At 43.8% G+C, this 19,022-nt stretch overlaps 2 protein-coding genes and 1 non-coding gene across 3 annotated transcripts in view; all 3 read right to left on the minus strand.

Moving 5' to 3' along the window:
• Positions 1-19,022, minus strand: part of LOC111079201 — a 42,701-nt gene that overhangs the window by 13,034 nt on the left and 10,645 nt on the right. Inside the window, exon 2 of the mRNA XM_041594148.1 lies at positions 3,232-3,277. Within this exon, the coding sequence (XP_041450082.1) occupies positions 3,232-3,277 (46 nt within the window). The remainder of the gene's footprint in view (positions 1-3,231; positions 3,278-19,022) is intronic.
• Trnap-ugg lies at positions 3,050-3,121 on the minus strand. Its single transcript has one exon. It is a non-coding gene; the product is annotated as a tRNA-Pro (tRNA).
• LOC111081668 lies at positions 17,171-19,012 on the minus strand. The gene has a single exon (XM_022377785.2). It carries the CDS (start codon positions 19,010-19,012, stop codon positions 17,171-17,173), a length of 1,842 nt encoding a protein of 613 aa, XP_022233477.2.

Genomic DNA, 19,022 nt, shown 5'->3' on the forward strand with positions numbered 1-19,022 from the left:
CTGTATGCCAAGGCAGTGGATCAGCCGAGGGCCAGTTTTGGCACAGTTTTCCCTTTTCTCTTTCTGCTTTCTGCTTTCTGTGTTTGTTTTTATTGGCGTGAAAAATGTAATAATGGTTCTACCTCCTTCTCCCTTCTCTTCTCCCTTTTCTTGGCCATTGCTCTGTGGGTGCCAGATCTGCCTGCCAGCAACATTTCTGCTCTTCTTTATGAGTATTACGAGTATGTGCCATGTGATATGTGTGCTATGTGTGGCGTATGCTTTTCTGCTTTGCCTCCGTTTCTTGTCTGAGCCTGAGGGGTCGTTGCTGAGCTTCTCAGCCGCTGAGCGAGCGAGAGTTGATGAAGTTATACGCACACTATCCTAGGGCTCCATTATTTCGTGAAGGCTTTTTCCTTCAAACTTTGTTTCTTGCCGCAGAATTTTGCAGTAAAGGTTTAGTTTCTCTTGCGTACTTTGGGGCAGTAGATTCATGCCAAAAGTTCTTTCATCGTGTTAAAGTTTTTTTGAATATACGGAATATAAATTTCCTAGTTAAAGGGATTCCTTTTTGCAGGGCATTCACCAGGCGTGTAGTTCCACTGTCATTATTCTACACATTCTCTTCCCCACACTGATTTTTCCGATTTGCTTGAGTGTGTGCTGGCGCTGGTCGTGTGAAAATGTGCCTAAGGTCAGGGCCAAGTGTCTGGCCAGTTGCTGTACAAGCAATTTCGTTTATTTGAAAGCACTCGCCAGGCCCGGCAGCCTATTCCTCATGCTCCTGCTCCTGCTCCTGCTGCTGTTCTGACCCTTCGCAATGCTGTCCATTTAGTTTTGGGCTTAGTTCCTGCTGCTGCTGTTGCTGCTGTTCTTGTGGCTGTTGCCATCAATCTCTTTCCCATTGGGTAGTTCCATTTGCTGTTGGCACAACATTTGCCTTGGACAAGTTTTTATATTTATACCCTTGACGCGTGTATTTTTATTTTCATAAGATGTTTGTGATGCAATGAAGGATGTATGTATTTTATATTCTATAAGGTATATTATGCATATATTCTGACTCGACATTAGCAGTCGAGTGCACTTAGCACCAATGGAACCAATGCTCATAATTCTCAAGCAATTTATTATTATTCATGTATCTTGAAGGGTATACAAAGCTTCAGCTAACATTCCTTTTTTTATTTGTTTCCTTCGATCTGTAGGTTTTGGCAACTGGTTCGATACTCAGTTCGGTTTTTGTGATTTTATTTCCGCCTCTTTCAATTATTTTCCAACTCTGAGGAAAGTCACTAAATCATTTTGTTGCGCAGCTGTTTTTATTTGATTTCTTTTGTGAGCTCTATATTTTGGTTTAGTTTTATTTTTTGCTCAAAGTTTTGTCCAGCATTTGAATTTTCAGTTTTGGTGCGAATATCAAATTTATTGAAGTTGCGTCGAGCTCTGACTGTGAGGCTGTTGATGGCAGGGGTGAAGAAGGGGTGAAGGGAACGCTGTGACTGCGAGGCTCTGAGTGCGGGCGGGCAGTGGCATGGTGAGCGCAATCTGCGGCTGAGTGCAGTTTTTGATTTGGTGAATATGTTTCGAGGGTCTTCCTCTCACCCTCCACCCTCGCACCGAGGACACTGAAAGTTGCTGTCTGTCTAGTTGCTGATTGAATTGCCATGTTTCGGTTAGGGAGGGGTCTCGTCTCTGTGCCAGATGAATATTGATAAAACTGAATCCGAACGTATGTATGTACATTTCTATCTATCATTCTCGATTGTAGGTTCTTTTTCAACATTTTTCTATCACTCCATTTGTGTGTGTGTGTGTGTGTGTGTTGTCACACATGAGTTTTTGGTTTTGTTCCTCTGCTTTCTCTTCTTTTTTTTTTGCTGGCTGTCCTTTCATGTCTTTTCCTATTTTTGTATGGGCTGCCTCTCTTGTTAACTTTATTAATTTGCTTTCCTCAATTGTTGCTTTGTATGCCACTTAAACGTGCTCCTGCCACATACACACACACATACACATACACTGGTTATATTCCTGTGTAAGTACCCAAAAACATGACCTCTCCTGCGGTTCGTTGTCCTGGTGCTGAATTTTTGTTGTTGCCGGTTGCTCTGGCTCGAATGCGTAAACAATTATTCCCTTCCATATTTTTTGTATTTTCTTTTTTGCATGTGTGGAGGGTCCTGGGGCTTTTGCTTGTGGGTTTTTTTTTTGTGCAGAGTCCTTGTGCTTGTCCAGGCATATTAATTGAGGCACTTTTGATGGTGATTAGATTCATAGAGCCATAAAATGGGAGTATACATATGAGTATATGCCTAATAAAATGCAATAAACATTAATTTTTCATGGATATCGCAAGTCTATGGGGGAGTTCTCAGTAGTTGCTTTATCTATCTGGCGGTTATGGTTACCTTCCCTTTTTGCTTGATTTTTGAAGTACTTTTGGAGTGGACCCCTAAGCGCACGTTATAAAAGTAATATGAAAGCGACACTTGAACATCTTTCATTGACAACAAGTGTCTTGACATGTTAGGGTGTATGGGTGTGGAAAGGGGAGTCACATTCAGAGGGGTGTGGTGTTGCAGCTGTGGCAAGGCAAGTGTTGCCAATACTCCATCGTATATATATTTGACAAGCATATGAAACACTTGACAACGAGCAAACAAACATGACAGACAGACTGGCAGGCAGGCAGAGAGACTGAGACAGGGTGGCAGTCAGCAAAGGAGCAGGGATAATATGACAGGGATATCGGGCAAGCATGGGGAGAGGAGAAATGGATTAGATGTGGTGGGTAGCAGTTGGATACCAGAGAAGGGCCGTACCGTCTTAACGCCTGCCAACATTAGAAATTGACTCTCAATATATTGAATTGAATTGTTCATCTCTGCTTGAAGTCGAGGCCAACAGATTGGCTGAACAATTGCCTCGTTGTGGCTGCCACAGATATATGTAAGTTGATGTCTGAGTATTGATTTAAGTAAGCGAATCTCTTGAATGAAATTTTTACAATAATAAAATATCTCTGGAAGAGAAAAAACAACAACAAAAGGTTCAAAAGAGTGCTACCAATGGGCTCAACCGGGATTTGAACCCGGGACCTCTCGCACCCAAAGCGAGAATCATACCCCTAGACCATTGAGCCGCTTAAGATAACCATTCCAAAAGAAATCTTCATCTCTTTTGAGGCTTAAAGCAGCAGCTGCAACTCTTTGCTCATTCGTGCATAATTAGGCAACATTTTTAATGACTTACCGAACATCTGCCAACCGGTTTCAGTCGTTGCAGGTGCATGCTGGCGCTGGAATAAATCAAATAAAATGGTTAAGCGATAAAGCTTTATTTATTTACAATTTTCTAAAACGCTTTTCCATGATTTTGCACCTCATTAATAACAAGTTCTTTGGAATTATCTCTGCCATACAAATTAGGATTATTCCAACCAATCTAACACCCTCAGACAGGAGCCTGATAGCCCCAAGTACACTAACAAATTCGAGTGCCAAATACTTGTCGTTAAAACTAATTAAAACAAGTTAATTGCCTTTTGCGGAGCAGCAGGAGCGTGCAGGATGCGAGCATTTTGAAGTGCCCACCAGCAGCAGCAGCAGCAGCACACGTACACAGCCTGGCCTCCAATTAGAGACCTAGTATAATAATAAAAACCGACGGCAATGTTGCCCCGCGTTACCCAGAGGGAGTCCACAGTCCGGCAAATCTAGAACATCCAGGGCCACGTGACAAGCACCACAAAGCAGCAGAAATACCAGAAAGAATACGCTACTTGGCCCAACGCCCGTGCTACCCCCTCAAAAAGGAGTCAATAAAAAGCCAAATGGCCATAAGAAATGCCCGGCAAAGGAACTCCAGGGGAAGAACTGGCAAACAGAGGGACACATTCGGGCTTAATGTGCGTTAAAAGGCAACCCTCCTGGATACGCGCGTGGGAATGACTTTAAAGGAAATGCTTAAACCAAAGTTTTTGGTCAACTTGTGGGGGTGGAGTGGTGAGTAGGGGCGTGAGGAGTGGAGCCCTAAAAGCTATTGTTGGGAAATTAAATTCCAACTATGTGGCGGGAGAGCTCTGCACGGACACGGACACGGCCAGGAGCACAGACACAATGGCCAGGTGGGTGGAGCAGAGAGCAAGCAGCTTTTGTTATTTTTACACTTCATTGCCGTGGAATTTACTTTGTTCGCCTTTTGTTTCCGACTTGGGTGAGACGCAGGCAAGCGTAAAGATAAAACTTGTGTCGACTTATTCCCTCGTCCTTGCCATATTCCTTATATTCGTTCTTGCTATGCCCTATGTGTGTGTGTGTGTGTGTGTGTGTTTGTGTGATTGTCATAATGTTGAGGCTTTCTGGGCAGCATAAAGGGAAACAAAAACAAATGAAAAGCTGTCACTGAACTGGAAAACCATCTCCGTTTGGCTTTCATTTCGTTACAGAATTTGATGGCCCACAAAGCGACAAAAATATTTCTTAATAATTCCCGCTGTAAGCAAATGTTCAATGATAGGGCAGGCATGAGGCATGGGGCGTGACAACGACTCGATAAGGTTATCCGGCCTGTCTGTCGTGTCTCGTCCAAGCAAACTTTTATCTTTATTGAATTTGCACCTTGGCAGCAGGCATTTCCATACTGCTCTTACATCCTCCCCAGCATGATGATGCTGATGATGGTCTTGTTGTTAAATATTTTGACATTTGACGCCGCCTTGCGCCTAAAAATGCTGACAGCGTTTTCTCGCTTTATTATATTTATTTTGACAGCCCCTGTATAAGGTTATTATCCTCTCTCTCTCTCTCTCTCGGTTACCACCATCTGAGATGTGTGTGTCTGTGCGTGCAATTTATGAAGTTCGAGTGCTGTTTAAACTTTTTACTTTATGGCCATGGCTGTGGCTATGGCTATGGCTTCTTCTGGGTGCCTAACCCCAGAAGGCGGCTGATTAGTTGAAAGAGATTTATGCATGAGCCTCCTGCTCCTGTGTACTTAAATCACACACATACACACACGAATTAATGTTTGAAGTTTATTTTTATAACGCATCGTCTGTTGCACGTGGCGTGTCACATGCGTACATTTTTCGATCGGCTTTAAGCTGACGAAGCTTTAAGCCGCCACCGAGCGGAAAACCAATTGACAAGTATCCTCTTTGCCCTCCAGTAGTTTTTTTTGCTGCTGCTGCTGCTGCTTTTGCTGTTGTTTTGGGGGCTGCCTACGTGACGTATACGTGATGGGGGACAAATGTTGCCGACGCTGATTTTTAACACATGTTCCGTTCGTGTATATTGTGTGTCCTGTGCGTGTGTATGTGCCACTGGCTCTGCCTTCTCGTATCACATTGCAGACAGCAATTTAATTTGAAATTTAATGCCAACTCTGCCAAGGCGTCGCGTGCCCAGCATACACATTGCAGCATTACCAGCAGAATTTCTTCTACCCAAAACTTTTTGCATGCTAATTAGAAACTGGGGACAACAGCAACAGCAACAACAACAACAACAACAAAACTCACTTTAAGCGTGAAATTTGTCAGCTTTAAGTGCATTAGAAAACCAACAAAGCAGCAGCAGCAGCAGCAGGCGTCAGGCTGTCACAAATAGTTGAGGGAAATTCCAAAAATATTGCCGAACCCGAAGAGAATAACTCGGAAAAGCCAACGTGCTCGGCAAGCCAAGTGGGGGTTTGGTATATGCCAAATAAACAGCGGAAAATGGAAAATTAAAAAGATAGGAAAAATCGAGAGAGACAGAGACAGAGAGAGAAAGAGAGAGAGAGCGAATGAAAACATTCTGGCCATGATTAGACTTGGCCAAGCAAGCGGCAGTTGGCAGTCAGTTCGCTTGATGAATAGCCGAAGAATGCCATGCGACGTGCATGGCTGATGACTGCCAAGGATGAGAACATCAGCAGCCGGGACACAATCAATCAAAAGAGCCAGTGGGCCAGCGTGGTGGTGGGTGGCTTGTCATCAATCTTGTAGCCAAGTGCGTATGCATCTGCGTATGCGTAATGTGAGCTCAATGAGATGCGCGGGCAATGTAATTAATCAGCTGTGGTAAGGGACCAACCCTTCATAACCCTTCTATCTTCTGCCAATACCACCACTATATATTCCCTGATTCAATCGCTAATCGGTGGTAAATGTGTGTGTGCTTAAAGCAGTAAACCAAATCTGTGACAGAACATGTATGAAAATGATTTCCATTATTAAATGTGCCACAGAAAATGTGCAGGGAAATGCGGTTAGTTCTGCATGAGAGAAAACGCCAAAGAGGAAGAGGATGAGGGTGAGGGTGAGGGAGCGGAGTGGATGGCAGACAGGCGCCGTCATGTATGCCATACAAAAGTCAACTGGACTCCCCGACAATGGCACACACAGGAAGTGTTGCAGTTGGCAATAGGAATACAGACACGGAGACACAGCCAGGATGCAGCAGGAAACAAAAAGCGGTGCAGTGCGGTGCGGGCAGGGCACTGGGAGAGGGGAAGCGGAAGCTGGGTAATTTTTGTTATATGCACGCTGACCCGCAATGGAACTAAGGGCACAAAATCCGCAAAATGCGAATGTGGCAGAGCAGCTGCCAGCACAGTTCGTACTCGTAGTCGTACAACAATGTTTTAGTCCCTTAAAACAACTAAAGGGAACTGGGGTTAGGAATCCTGCAGTGTGTCACTAAAAATATGCAAAAGTTGTCAAAGCTGCAGCTGGGGATGGGCATGCTGCCCTGGAATCAGTCAGTCTAGGTCCTGCCCCGTTCCCCATATCATGGCAGTAGTCTATTATGGGTGAAATTTAATTTACTGCAAGTGCACGGGTACGGGTACCAAAGGAGAAACAGGAACAGAGAGAGAAACACTCCTAGGATGTCGATGCGCACGATTTAATAGTTTCCTTGGCCAAGTTTTTATTCCTTTACCAACTCTTAGTGTGTGTGGCTGTGTGTGTGGCAGTCGTTGAAAGAGAGAGATTTCCCAAGCAAATGGCGGACGTAAATTGATTTAAGTGAATGTCGCAGCATATTGGCCAGGCAGCTGCAGCTGGAACTGGAACGGTGTCCTGTACTGGACAAGGACCAGCACCAAGGACTCCTGCCTGGACGCTGGACGCTTGACTCTTCGACCGGTCTCTAAATCATTTAACAAGCTTCCATGCTCGTTTGTTGCTTATAACATTTTCCTCGTAAAATTGTTTATGTGTCTGCAATGAGAGGTGGCCCTCGCACCCTCGTCCTGCAGCCTCTTTCCCACACTGCAATAACTTCATTTCAGAGAGAGAGCGAGAGAGAGCAGCAGGAGCAGGAGCAGCTGCTGTTTCCGCTACGGCATTGCACTCTAATCACATTTGGTGAGGCACCAGCCGACCTCCCCTCGAACTTGTAATTGGTTTACGCCGCTGCAGTGTCGAAGCTTTTAATGAAGTTTCCAGCGAGGGGTCCGGCAAATAGAAGCGGAAACAGAGGGAGTGTGCGTGCAAGAGAGGGGAGGGTGTGCGAGTGTGAGGCAAACGATCGACAAATTGGTGGAGTGGCAGCTAATGGCACAGAAGCAACACACAGAGAGAGAGAGAGGAGATGAATATGGCAGAGACGGAGACGCGGCATGTGGGTCAAGTTTGTCAATGAGGCATGACGCATCCGAAATACAGCAATGCCATCAGAAAATTCAACATAAATAGGGAATTACGAAACTGAAAAAGGGTTGGGAAAAGAGTTCCCAAGAGACAGTAGACTAAGGCAATGCTCTTAGCAAAATGTACCAGAAAATGTGTACCAAATTGCTTGGGAATTTGCACTTTCCATCTAACATCTACGTGTACGAGATATAAAGAACAAAGCAAGCAAGCAAAAATGATTAATTGAATCTGTGGCATAACTTTGTCTATATCTATCTAATCCCCCATTAAACAAAAAGATACAAATATAATTTACTGAAGATCTTTTGCTTGCCGACTGAATATTATCCCCGCCAATACATACTAGCCGGTCAGCTACACTTTTGTTATCAATTTGGGTTACGGGCTAAGTACAAACAGCCATAAACCCCAGTTCCCCAAATGCGTTGACTATTAGGCCAAAGATTTAGCACTCGCTGGATTCTTCGCCCTTCTGTGTGTTCGCTGCCCTTGACACGACTTGCCACGCCTTGCCACGGTTCAAGGCGTTCGGTATGTGGCATGTGGCAAGCCTAGGGAAGCAGTTACAACACCCATAACACACGCCTTGCATTCCTTTCATTCCCGTTGCCGTTGCCGTTTCCGTTATAGTTTTCGTTTCGTTTCTTTTATTATATTTTTTTTGGGTGCTGCCGCCGAACTTTTGCGACATTGGCACTGGCGAATGATTTAAAACTTTTCTTGTTAGTTTCATCTTTAATAAGTTTTCGTGGAGCCCAAACTGGAGCGGGCAAGCCAGTGCCAGTGCCAGTGCCAGTGCTCCTCTGAGAGAATGCGAATGAGTAGAGAAAGTAGCAACAAGGAAGCAAGGCCGGCCACCCATGGGTACTATTTGCAGGCGGCAAAGTTGTAGGCAACAAATTAATTTAATGTCAGACACAAGACACAAAAACTTGTGGGGCTGTGGCTGTGGCTTGCATTCAGCTTTAGCTTTCTTTTTGTTTTTGTTTTTGGGGGCCTTTGGATGAAGTGCCGTTGACATAAATTCATTTAGGGCCCAACGCTAAAGCGGCAGCCAACTTTTATGGACGCTAAAATGTAAGTATTGTATGGCAACTAGTGGGTGAGCCTTAGAACGTGAGTCGCGGCAGTGGCAGTGGCAGGTGGCACAATAAGTAGAGTCAGAAGTACATCGACAATAGGGCAATATAATGTTTATTTAAGCCGACGCTAATGGCATCCAGAAATTAGATAGAGGAAGCTTAAAGAGCAACAATGAGGGGGAAATATTTGATTTGTAACTAAAATAAAATTCGGTTTAGTACGGAATCTACACGCACGTACATAAAATCACAAAATTCCTACAATATTCCCATTCAAACTACAGCAGAAGAAGGCAATGATATACCAACATTTATGCCTAATAGTTCGCCCTACAATTTAATTATATAATTATTCCTTTATCAAAAATTAGGTTAGATATTTAATAAGTAGTATATGTGTAAGCCACTATAAATGCCACGGATAACCGCCACATTCTGCCTTAGCAGCTTTAATCCTAATGCCCTTGCAGCACTCCAAATGTCGCGTGAGACTTAACCCGTATCAGGAGCACTTATGTACGAGTATGTACCGTTTGGCCAGATGCCCAGCTACATATCTTTCTCACTCTCCCTCTGTCTCTCCTGCTGCCTTTGTGCACTGACCATTTGGCCAGCTGAAATATGTACTCGGATTCCGCACCGGACTAAAGCAGACCGCACTTACAATGCCATTTGCTGGCATTACATTCATTGGTTGGGCGGAAGGACCTTTGAACATAGACTGAGCATCAGCTCCACCTTCTCGTACGCCGTCGGGGATAATTGCACTTGTCAGCATTTGTTTTACACTGACCCCCAAAAGATACATTTAATACAACATATACACTCGTATATTTTTCCCTTGTTTTATAGCTGAAAATGGCAAAAACATAAATTGCCATTGTACGCAATAAATGTGCAAATAAAACAAACTAAAAGTTTCTATATCTAGTATATAATGCATGAGAGAGTAAAGTAAATGGTTCTGTTTCTGTTCTGTTTCCCTTTCATTTCCTGATGTGGCAAATTTATTGCATGCCATTTGAGCGTTTTTGTTGAATTATTGTAAACGTAAATTGAAAATGGCCAAGCGCCCAAAAGGGAGTAAAATAAATATCCAAGAATGTTTGCTGCAACTGAAACTGCAACTGGTGCCTTATTTTTCTTTATTTTTATTTGTTGGTGCTGCTTGTTCAGTGCAGCATGAAACAAAGGCCAAACAATTGCATTACATGGCCAGATGGGCATGGCCAGAAGACCCACAAAAAAACAGAGGAGGCAACGAGCTGGCTGGATCCCTCAAGCCGCTTTTGTGGTAGAGCTTTAAGGTATACCTACCCATACTTGGAGCACACAAATTTATTCAGACTTTCCCCCCGTCTAGACATTTGCATTTTTATTCAAATCAAAAGCAAATTTCGTCACACACGGAAAAAAGGGTCTGAAAGTGAAACAAATTGAGGTAGCAAGGGTTAAGCATGCCATCAGAGCCCTAACAATCCTCTGTAAAGGATTAATGGGAATTTTAAATATATTCAGCGCGAGTGACACTCAAAAACTTGCAAATAAAATGTAAATATTTCATAGAAAAATATATAAAATGGGAACGAACCGAACGAACCTTCAGTCCTGCGGCTTTTGGCCTTTGTTTAACCTTTTTTTTTTGGGGGTGATGGGGGGGTTAACTTATCCCCTTTTGTTGGGTTATTTTGGGGCTGGGAATCTAACCTGATTTTGACAGCCTTAATGGGCTTACATAATGTTGTTGTCTGCTCATCGCATTAGTTTCGGGTGGGAGGGGGCTGGGTGAAATTCTGGGTTAAAATTCCACACAGCTTAGCAGTTCATCAAACCGTTTGGCAGTTCCTAAAGCGGCATATAATCCAAATCCAAAAATGGCACGAGATTACGTGATCTGAAACAAAGCCAGCCCAAAAGAAAACCCCAAAATGTCAAAGTGCTGCTGCTGCTGCTGCTGCTGGCTCAATTTTGTGTCAACGACGTAGTTCAGGTAATTTCCGTAGAAACTTTGGCAGCCATTTTGTCGCTGACATTTTATTTATGTGCGCTCATAACTCAACTGTAACTGCCACACACATAGCCAGCCAGCCAGCCAGCCACACACGGATACATTAGCTGGGACGCGGCGAGACATGGCAGGAGCCAAGTGCTCATAGTTTTCGTTTCCGCTTCCGTCGCAGAGTTGCCTTCTTGCAAAATTAACAACAATGGCGGTGCTAAAGATGCCGCTTCATCCTCCATGCAGCTGTGTGTGGGTCTGTGTATGTGCGTGTGGCTTTTGTGGCTTTAAGTAGCAAAATGTGGCAGCTTCCCCTACTGCTGCCATGGCCACGGCACCCATTTAGTTGCTGATTTTCTTACACTTTTTAGCGCTGCCATCATTTTATGGCAGGGCTGCTGTACGTGCAATGCATTTGGCCCACCACACACTCATGACTCTGAATGAGAATGCGAACGCGAATGCGAATGCCAGTGTGAATGGTGTGAATATGAGTGTGCGTGCTTGCGGGGGGTAAAGTGTAAGGGGTAGGTAGATGACACAGGATTTATGTAGTCCTTTGCCCCGACACGGGCCAATTGAAATGTCACGTCGGGCCGTGAATGTGAGCGTAATGAAGCGGTTAATGTCGCAAGCAGGAAGAAGGTCTCAAGGAATACTAGAATGCAAGATTTATGCCCTCAATTGGATGGAAATGTTATCGATATGAATGCCAAAGATTAATATTCCGGAGTAGATGCATCTAACGATCTGCTAACAAGTTGAGCATTCGGGGTTTTACCAGTCAAAATGAATAAAGAATAAAGCATATACATATTTAGCACTTATGTATATATAAAATGTAAGCCGTGGGGTATGTACTTATAGGATTAACTTCAATTGTACCAAGAATACAATAATAATAATTACACAAGCCGTAAAGCTATTACCTAACTATATTGTTTTTCTCCATCATAGTCCGATGAACAATCCTCAGGTGAAGTGGCAACTAAATTGAATTCTGACCACCATTTCCGCAAAAACATTGCTAATTAACATTTTATAAGCCATTCAGGAAGCGTGTAAACATAATTTGAATTAAAATGAATTTTCGTTATGCCGCGGTCAATTCGTTTGATGCCCATTTCCCCTAGAGACGATATATTCACCATTGTACAACATACACTCAGAGAAAAGTAGCATAATATTCGATTTTTAAATGCAAAAGAATTATTAAAATTAAATAGAACTTACTTTGATTTAAACATAAATGTATTCCAGACTCTTTCTTGATCTATGTATATTCATTCTAAATACAAAAATCTGTAAAATAAATATGTTATATTACATTTGGTGGAAATGCAACTCTAAATGCACAATCACATATTTAAATCAAACAAATCAAAGTATAAGTTAAACACTTTTCTTTGCTATATCGAAATGTAAATATATAAATTGTCTGTGCTTTTTTCTCTAGTTGTATGTGTTAAAAGTACACCCCCCCATCTATTTTTCTCTGTCCATTTAGTTCCATTTTTCGAATCCGTTTCTATGGCTGCGCTCGTGTGCATGAAGAGCATTCTGAAATGTCAATCGAATAAATATTTTATTTGTGATTGGTGATGATGATGCTGCAACAACAATTGTCACTTTATATGCGAGAGCATAAATGGGTATACGATATGGAATAATGGCAGCTGGCATTTTGTTTAATTTGCACGAATGGATGCGATTTATGTATTTGAAAGTTCCTCGTAACTGTCCATCCGTCTCTCCGTCCTCCGTCCCTCCGTCCGTTTGGCTATTAAGTATTTTAAAGTTTTACTTTTATCTGCAAGCAGTGTGCAAGCTTTTGCAAGTATTTTAATCTAAAATAGAACAGAACAGAACCGCAGCAAAGCGAACCCAAAACTTGTCCAGCGAGTTGACAGGAGAAGCAATTTGCGTCTTCACTTTCAGTGCTCCTTCCTCTTGAATCCACGACTTGGTCTGGTCTGTTCGTATTGCCCCGCCTTGTGGCAATGAACTTTTGCGGGATGATGCAGCCAAGAATTTGTAGCTTACTTTATCTGCACGAGTATCTGTATCTATCAGTTGCCCAGAGCTGTCAAACTTGTTTTGGCATCCCAACGAAACCGAAATGAAGCTTGTTTTCGGTTCGGTTCGGTTCTGCTTCGCTTTGCTGATGCTGCTGATGCTGCTGTTGCTGTGTACATGTTGCATGCCACATGTGGAAACCAATTGGCAGCAGGCAATCTACACAAACGACTTTTGTTGACCTTACGGATATGAAACGATAATGTTACGCTCTTATACAAATACCATCCCTTGTTATCGAATGCATATAAATGCGAGAAAAAGAGCCCCGAAGGGTGTGTGGACAGCAGATACCCTGCCACATACAGCGAGAAGAACTATGTATCTGCCAGAAGGTGGACATACTTTAATATTAAGCTATAGCTCTGAGCTTTATTTGCGTAGTGTACACATTTATCCACGTGTGTATATGTGACTGTGGCAGGCAGATGTAACATGGAAAACAATCAAATTTCAGGGCAAATGCTGGCAAAAAGAGCACACAGCACACAAAAACCAGAACCCAGCAACGAGATGGGGAGACAAAAGATTGCCTTAGGTTTTCCATTCATGTATTCGCTCATTCATTCGCTCACCCATTCATTCTTTCGCTCATTCAGTTGCCATGGCGTTTGTCTCTCCTGATATATATATTTTTTTTTTTTTTGCATGTGGGCTACGTCGTGTATACGTAATGTGTGTGTTCAGCCTCTATGGCGGCTTTTGTTCAACATGACAAAGACATGACAGCAACAGCAGCAGCAGCAGCAACAGCAGCAGCAAGAAATAGCAATAAGAAAATAAGGAAGAAATGGTGCGCGTTCTCGTAATGCTTTTAATGCTTTCAAAATTCTTCTTGGATTGATTTATGACAAGCAGCAAGAGGACCAGTGTCAGGAGCAGCTTGAGAGCCAGAGCAAGGACCAGCATCAGAGCCATAGCAAGGACCAGCAGCATCAGAGCCAGAACTAAGAGCGAGCCAGTAACAAATCAATAGACAGCTTTAAAGGTCACAGCAACTGGATGGGGGGACAAGAGAGCGGATTAGGGCTTACAGCCAAGTTATGAGAAAAGATCATTTTGTGGCTTTAAATTTATTGTAGCTGCTTGATTAATGTGGCAGCTCGTTCGCTTTACCACCCCATTCATTTATTAGAACCAAACCCGACAAGAGAATGACAAGCGAAGCACTCCATTGTCACTGGCGCATTCATCAATTTCACTTATTGTACTTTCGCATTCTAATAGCAAAATGTAAGCCAGGGACAGCAGGAAGACACAGACACCGTCCGGAGGAAAGGTGCAAAGGAATCGGATAGAACATAACAGGGGAAACGTCTATAGCCTTGGGTAAGGTAAACATTTTCCACCTCTTTGTTTGGCTGCCATTGGAAGTTCCCTCTGTGCTGTCAGTTACATTCATTTTCGTAGCTGATTTGCATATAGAAAACTTGTTAATAATGCCAACTAAGTTGTGGGCCACTCCCACACCCACTCACTCCCCCTTTCCCCTACGCAGCTCTACTCCGAAGCTTCCCTTACCCCAAAAAGCAACAACTTTGCCATTTGCCGGCTTAGGGGAAAGTTTCGTGATTGAGTTTTTGACAGTTTCTCTGAGGGATTGCTACCATCCTGTGGCAGGCACACAGAGATGGAGAGGTGTCTGCCATAAGCTTGTTTTGATTTTCCGTTTATTGTTTTTGCTCAGCTTTCGCCTCGGAAAGGAAAAGTTTCGACTGCTAATTGCCTGAGCTCATAATTAGAACAAATGCAAATGAATGGCATGCCATTTTTCGGGGGCTAGCCGCAGAGCCTCAGAACCTTTTTGCAATTTATGCAAATTACATTTGTGCGTTGAAATTCACGACTAATTAGACCAAAAGTTAAATCGAAAAAAAAAGTATGCCTCGACACGCCTCGTTTTATGTGACATTTTTTGTGACGTCTGACAGTTTTCTTGATGCTGCCACAATTTGCATAAACAACTGCAAATGAATGCTAAACCAAGAGAGAGAGAGAGAGAGACATAGGAAATACAGTTGCCACACCAGGTGGGTGCGGGACATGCAACAGCAAATGCCATGCAGCATTTATTTGCTTGTTCTTCCTGTATCTAGAATACAGGACAAACTTTTTGGGCTTACATTTTGCATGCACAAAACTTGAACAAAATACAGGAATGTCTCTGTCTCCGTCTCTGCATGAGCTCAGCTTCTCCACTCAAGTTTGAGAATATGATACAAACAGTTAAAGTTCCTGGGGATTAAGGTAAGAATATTAGCCGTATTTAAATACCGATTGAAATCGGCTTGGATGCACCCAACCATTGTGGCTTCCACATCCACTTTGGATTGCATTTAAATGCCATTTCACTGAGCATTTTCAGAGGCATCGAATCAATACGAATTAATTAACACATGGGCCAATTTGTGGTTTCAATAATTACGTTTAAATATTGTATTTTTTTTTCTCTTACTTTTATATGTAATTAATGTGGAATTGATACATATATGGCACGACAGAAGCGGCAGGACGGAAATTTTACGCGAGTGGGAGATAGATTAAAAGGGAATTAGCTGAGATGAAAAAACCAGGGTAAGAGTCTTAAAAATATAAGCAATATCAGAATTTAAGTGCCAAAGCTTCCCGATGATATTTTGATTTTAGGTCGCGGAAAGTTCTATCGATCAGAATTCACAGCAAATAAATTGTTTGGTTGCTGAAATTTGAATAGAGCTATGGAAAAAGCTATTCCCTATGTCCTTCTCCCTTCTCTGTCTATCTTTAATCTCAAAATGAAAGCCGAAAATTAGTTTGCAATTTTGTAATTTATTTTAGCGAATTTATTTGGCAGTGCGCGCTGCCCGCATTGATAGGCAACACAAAATGAGCAAAAATAGTGGCAACATTTTGGGGGCTTCAGCTGTTTTGGCCGTCCACTGACGCTTATTGCAATTAGCCCCGAAATGCGGTTCAATTAGCGGAGTGTACTGCTCCGGGCAGTGGGCATTGTATTGTGTGTGTGTGTGGGTGACTGACAGCAGCTCTGTGCAGCTAGCCGCTAATTTGCATATTGCATTACATGAACATTTCCCAACTAGCTGTGGGAACTGCATTGGTTTGGTGTTTGCTGCGGATTCACAGGGAGGGAGAGAGATAGTGGATTCAGGCAGATGGAATCAGCTTTCCGCTCTGAGCGAATCCCTACAATGCTTTTGGGCTTAATTAAAAATTGCATCCAAAATGCATGACCATGGCCAGAATGCCGTGCAGCAGTAATTCGATTGCCGCAGAACACTTTGCATTTTTTAGAACGGAAAACTTTATCTACAAAAATACATTTCGGTGCAGGCAGAGCCACAAATAAGAACCTTCCCTTTAAAGCAGAAATTGTCGCATCGATTTTGCCATAAATGTCCTGTAATGCCCCGGCATCATAAGGCGCGCGCGTTAACTCGCCAATAAGCGGCAAATCCTGCTTACAGCGCCTGTCTGTCTGCCATGTCTCCTTGGCTGTATGGCTGCATGGTTGGATGGCCGGATGGCCGGATGGCTGGGTATTTCTTTAAAGATAAAACTGGTGGGCTCCGACAACGGCGTAAACGTCAATTATGTGGGCGTATATCCACGGCCCGGATGATTGAATGACTGGAAGCTCTCGTTGTCGAAAACAAAAACTAAACAAACAGCATTCGGTACTGACGACAGACACTTGAACCTCGTCACTGCCATGAGCAGAGACAGGAGGTGGGCCAGAAGCAGCAGCAGCAGGTTCCAGTAGTAGCAGGAGCAGTCGACTGACATTTTTTTCGTTGAAAGTAATCCGCTCGTTGGCAAAATGTTTGATTTATGTCAACGTGAAGCTGTCTCTTGGATGAGGCTATTAGACCATTAGCCTGTAGCGGGACTATGCGGGTCCTAGTCCGTTCCCCAGTGTGCAGTTATATGGAATGGAATATTAGATAGTGCAGTGTAACGGCACACATTTGCACTTTGATTGGCTATCAGAACACCATTAAATGTCGCTTAATTACGTAAATGTTTTGGTTGAATGTTTCCTAATGTACTGCCATTGAGTTTCAGTTCATTGAATAGCCGTACATACGAGCATATATATATATATGCTGTCTGTCACAGTTCGGAGTAAATATGCAAAGATACGACTGGGTCATACTCATGAGTTTCGTCTTAAATTGTTTTATGAGAACTTCTCACACATTTTAAATTATCATTTATATATTTATGAATTGAATTGAATATAAATATTTAATATTAATTTAAATAAATATTTAAATATTAAATAAAAAAGTAAAATAAATAAATAAAAAATATGAAATATTTATATTTAAATATTTAATTATTAATTTAAAAATTTAATTTAATTTTTCAATAATTATTATTCAAATGTAATCTTCATCTACGTTTCCTTTGCAGGAAATCCACTAAATGCTCGCAAATAAATATCAGCCATGAAAGGAGTAGAGAGGCGCCGAGTAGTACCCAGACCCAGGTGAGGTCAGCCACCTTGAACTCATGAAATGCCGCATAGGGAAAGGGATCATCCTGAGGTATCAGACCCAATGAAATCATCTCGTGCAGCGTTTGCTGTTTCCAGTATGCCAAAAGTCCCGACGACTGAACACATAGTATGAGCCGATTGAGTGGACGCTCAAAGATGGAATTAGCCTGCATGGGCAGCGACAAGATGATCTGCGAGCCAAGAATCAGGCCGGGCATAGAGCAGAAGGCGGGCCGCTGGAATTGCTCCTGCCGCTTGGTCATGATGAGCCACTCGGAGGCGAGCCCGGAGAAAGCCTGCGACTTGTTCAGTGTTTTCCTGTTGTCCTGGAACTTCGCGGTGCTCAGATATATGATCTTGGAGCGTATCAACTCCACGGTATGGGGGCCCCAGAATGTGTCCAGATAGAAGTGCTCCGCCTCGTCAAAATAGATGTCCACCGGTGCATCGCGCAGCTGCTGGAAATTGGAAATCTGTCGGTCGGGGGGTCGCTTCGTCAGCAGGGTCTTCAGGTGAGCCGCAAAGAGGGTGCTCAGCACAAGGCCGAGCAGAAAGAGCTGGGAATGGGCGACCCTGGAGCTGATCATGTTGTGGGCACTCATATTGAACGACTGACCAATCATTCCCGATATGATGCGCTCGTTGAAGGCGAGTGTGCACCAGTCGATGCCTCGCTGCAGCAGCAGACAGCCAAAGCAGGTGTCCAGCAGCGCAAAGATGAAGTAGAAGCCCGCCAGGATGCCCAGAAACTTCTTGCCACACAGGATCCCATATACATCGGCTGTCGAAATCTCCTCTGCACAGGGCACCATTATGAACCACTTTTCCAGATCGTAGGGCACCGAGAAGACGCCCGATTCGCTGGGCGCCTCATAGCCGCACAGGCTGATGGGCATGCTGATGGTGCCGTTCAGTGTCAGATTCCTTAGGAGTATCAGCGACATGTGCTTGCCGGGTACAACGGGACGCTGCCACTGGATGGTCAGGTTGTAGATGCGGGCAAACTCCATCACTAGTTTGGACACATAGCCCGTCAGGCCGAGTTCCAGGGTGTGGGGATCCTGGTAGACCAGCGAACGTGGGGGAAATTGATCGGGCAGCGTCACTATGGCCCTGCCCTGATAGTCCCGAATGTTGCCAAAGATGGGTTCTCTTCTGGCATCTATCTCTCGCCAATGCTGCTGGGCATAAGGCTGCAGGCGATATACCGTACCTTTGGCACTCAGGACAGCCACATGAAGAAATCTCAGGGGCTCTGCGGTGGCTGCAATTTGCTGAAGTGGCTGTCCTTGCTCCGTTTGCAGCACCAGCAGCAGCCTGACATGCCTCATATTCAGGAGATTCCTGTCCAATGCCTGCCACAGCTCCATGTTCATTTCATTGTTGTCGCCACTCAGCCAGACCAGGGCCAGCATCTCGTTGTTGTAGCTGCCACTCAGATAGCAATCCACTTGCTCATCGAAGCTTAGGACAGGCCAGGACCAGGCCCAGGCCCAGGCCCACCGCCCATCCGGCTCCTCTGCCTGGCTGCTTCGGCTGTGTCGCAGCATCAAAAGCGTCTCAAAGGGCAGATCCGCATAGATGGAGTCCAGTATCTGGTTCAGCTCACTTGCTGCTGTGTTTGCCAGAAGCAGCAGTAGAACCAGCAGCTGCCACATGTCGCAAGGGAATGGTTGCAACTTCACCAGGCGTCCAAGAGTCCAGGAGCCATATGGCCTGAGCTTATCTTTCGGCATCGGTGCCTAA

Source organism: Drosophila obscura, unplaced genomic scaffold (assembly GCF_018151105.1).
Source record: "Drosophila obscura isolate BZ-5 IFL unplaced genomic scaffold, ASM1815110v1 contig_208, whole genome shotgun sequence".
Taxonomy (NCBI): Eukaryota; Metazoa; Arthropoda; class Insecta; order Diptera; family Drosophilidae; genus Drosophila; species Drosophila obscura.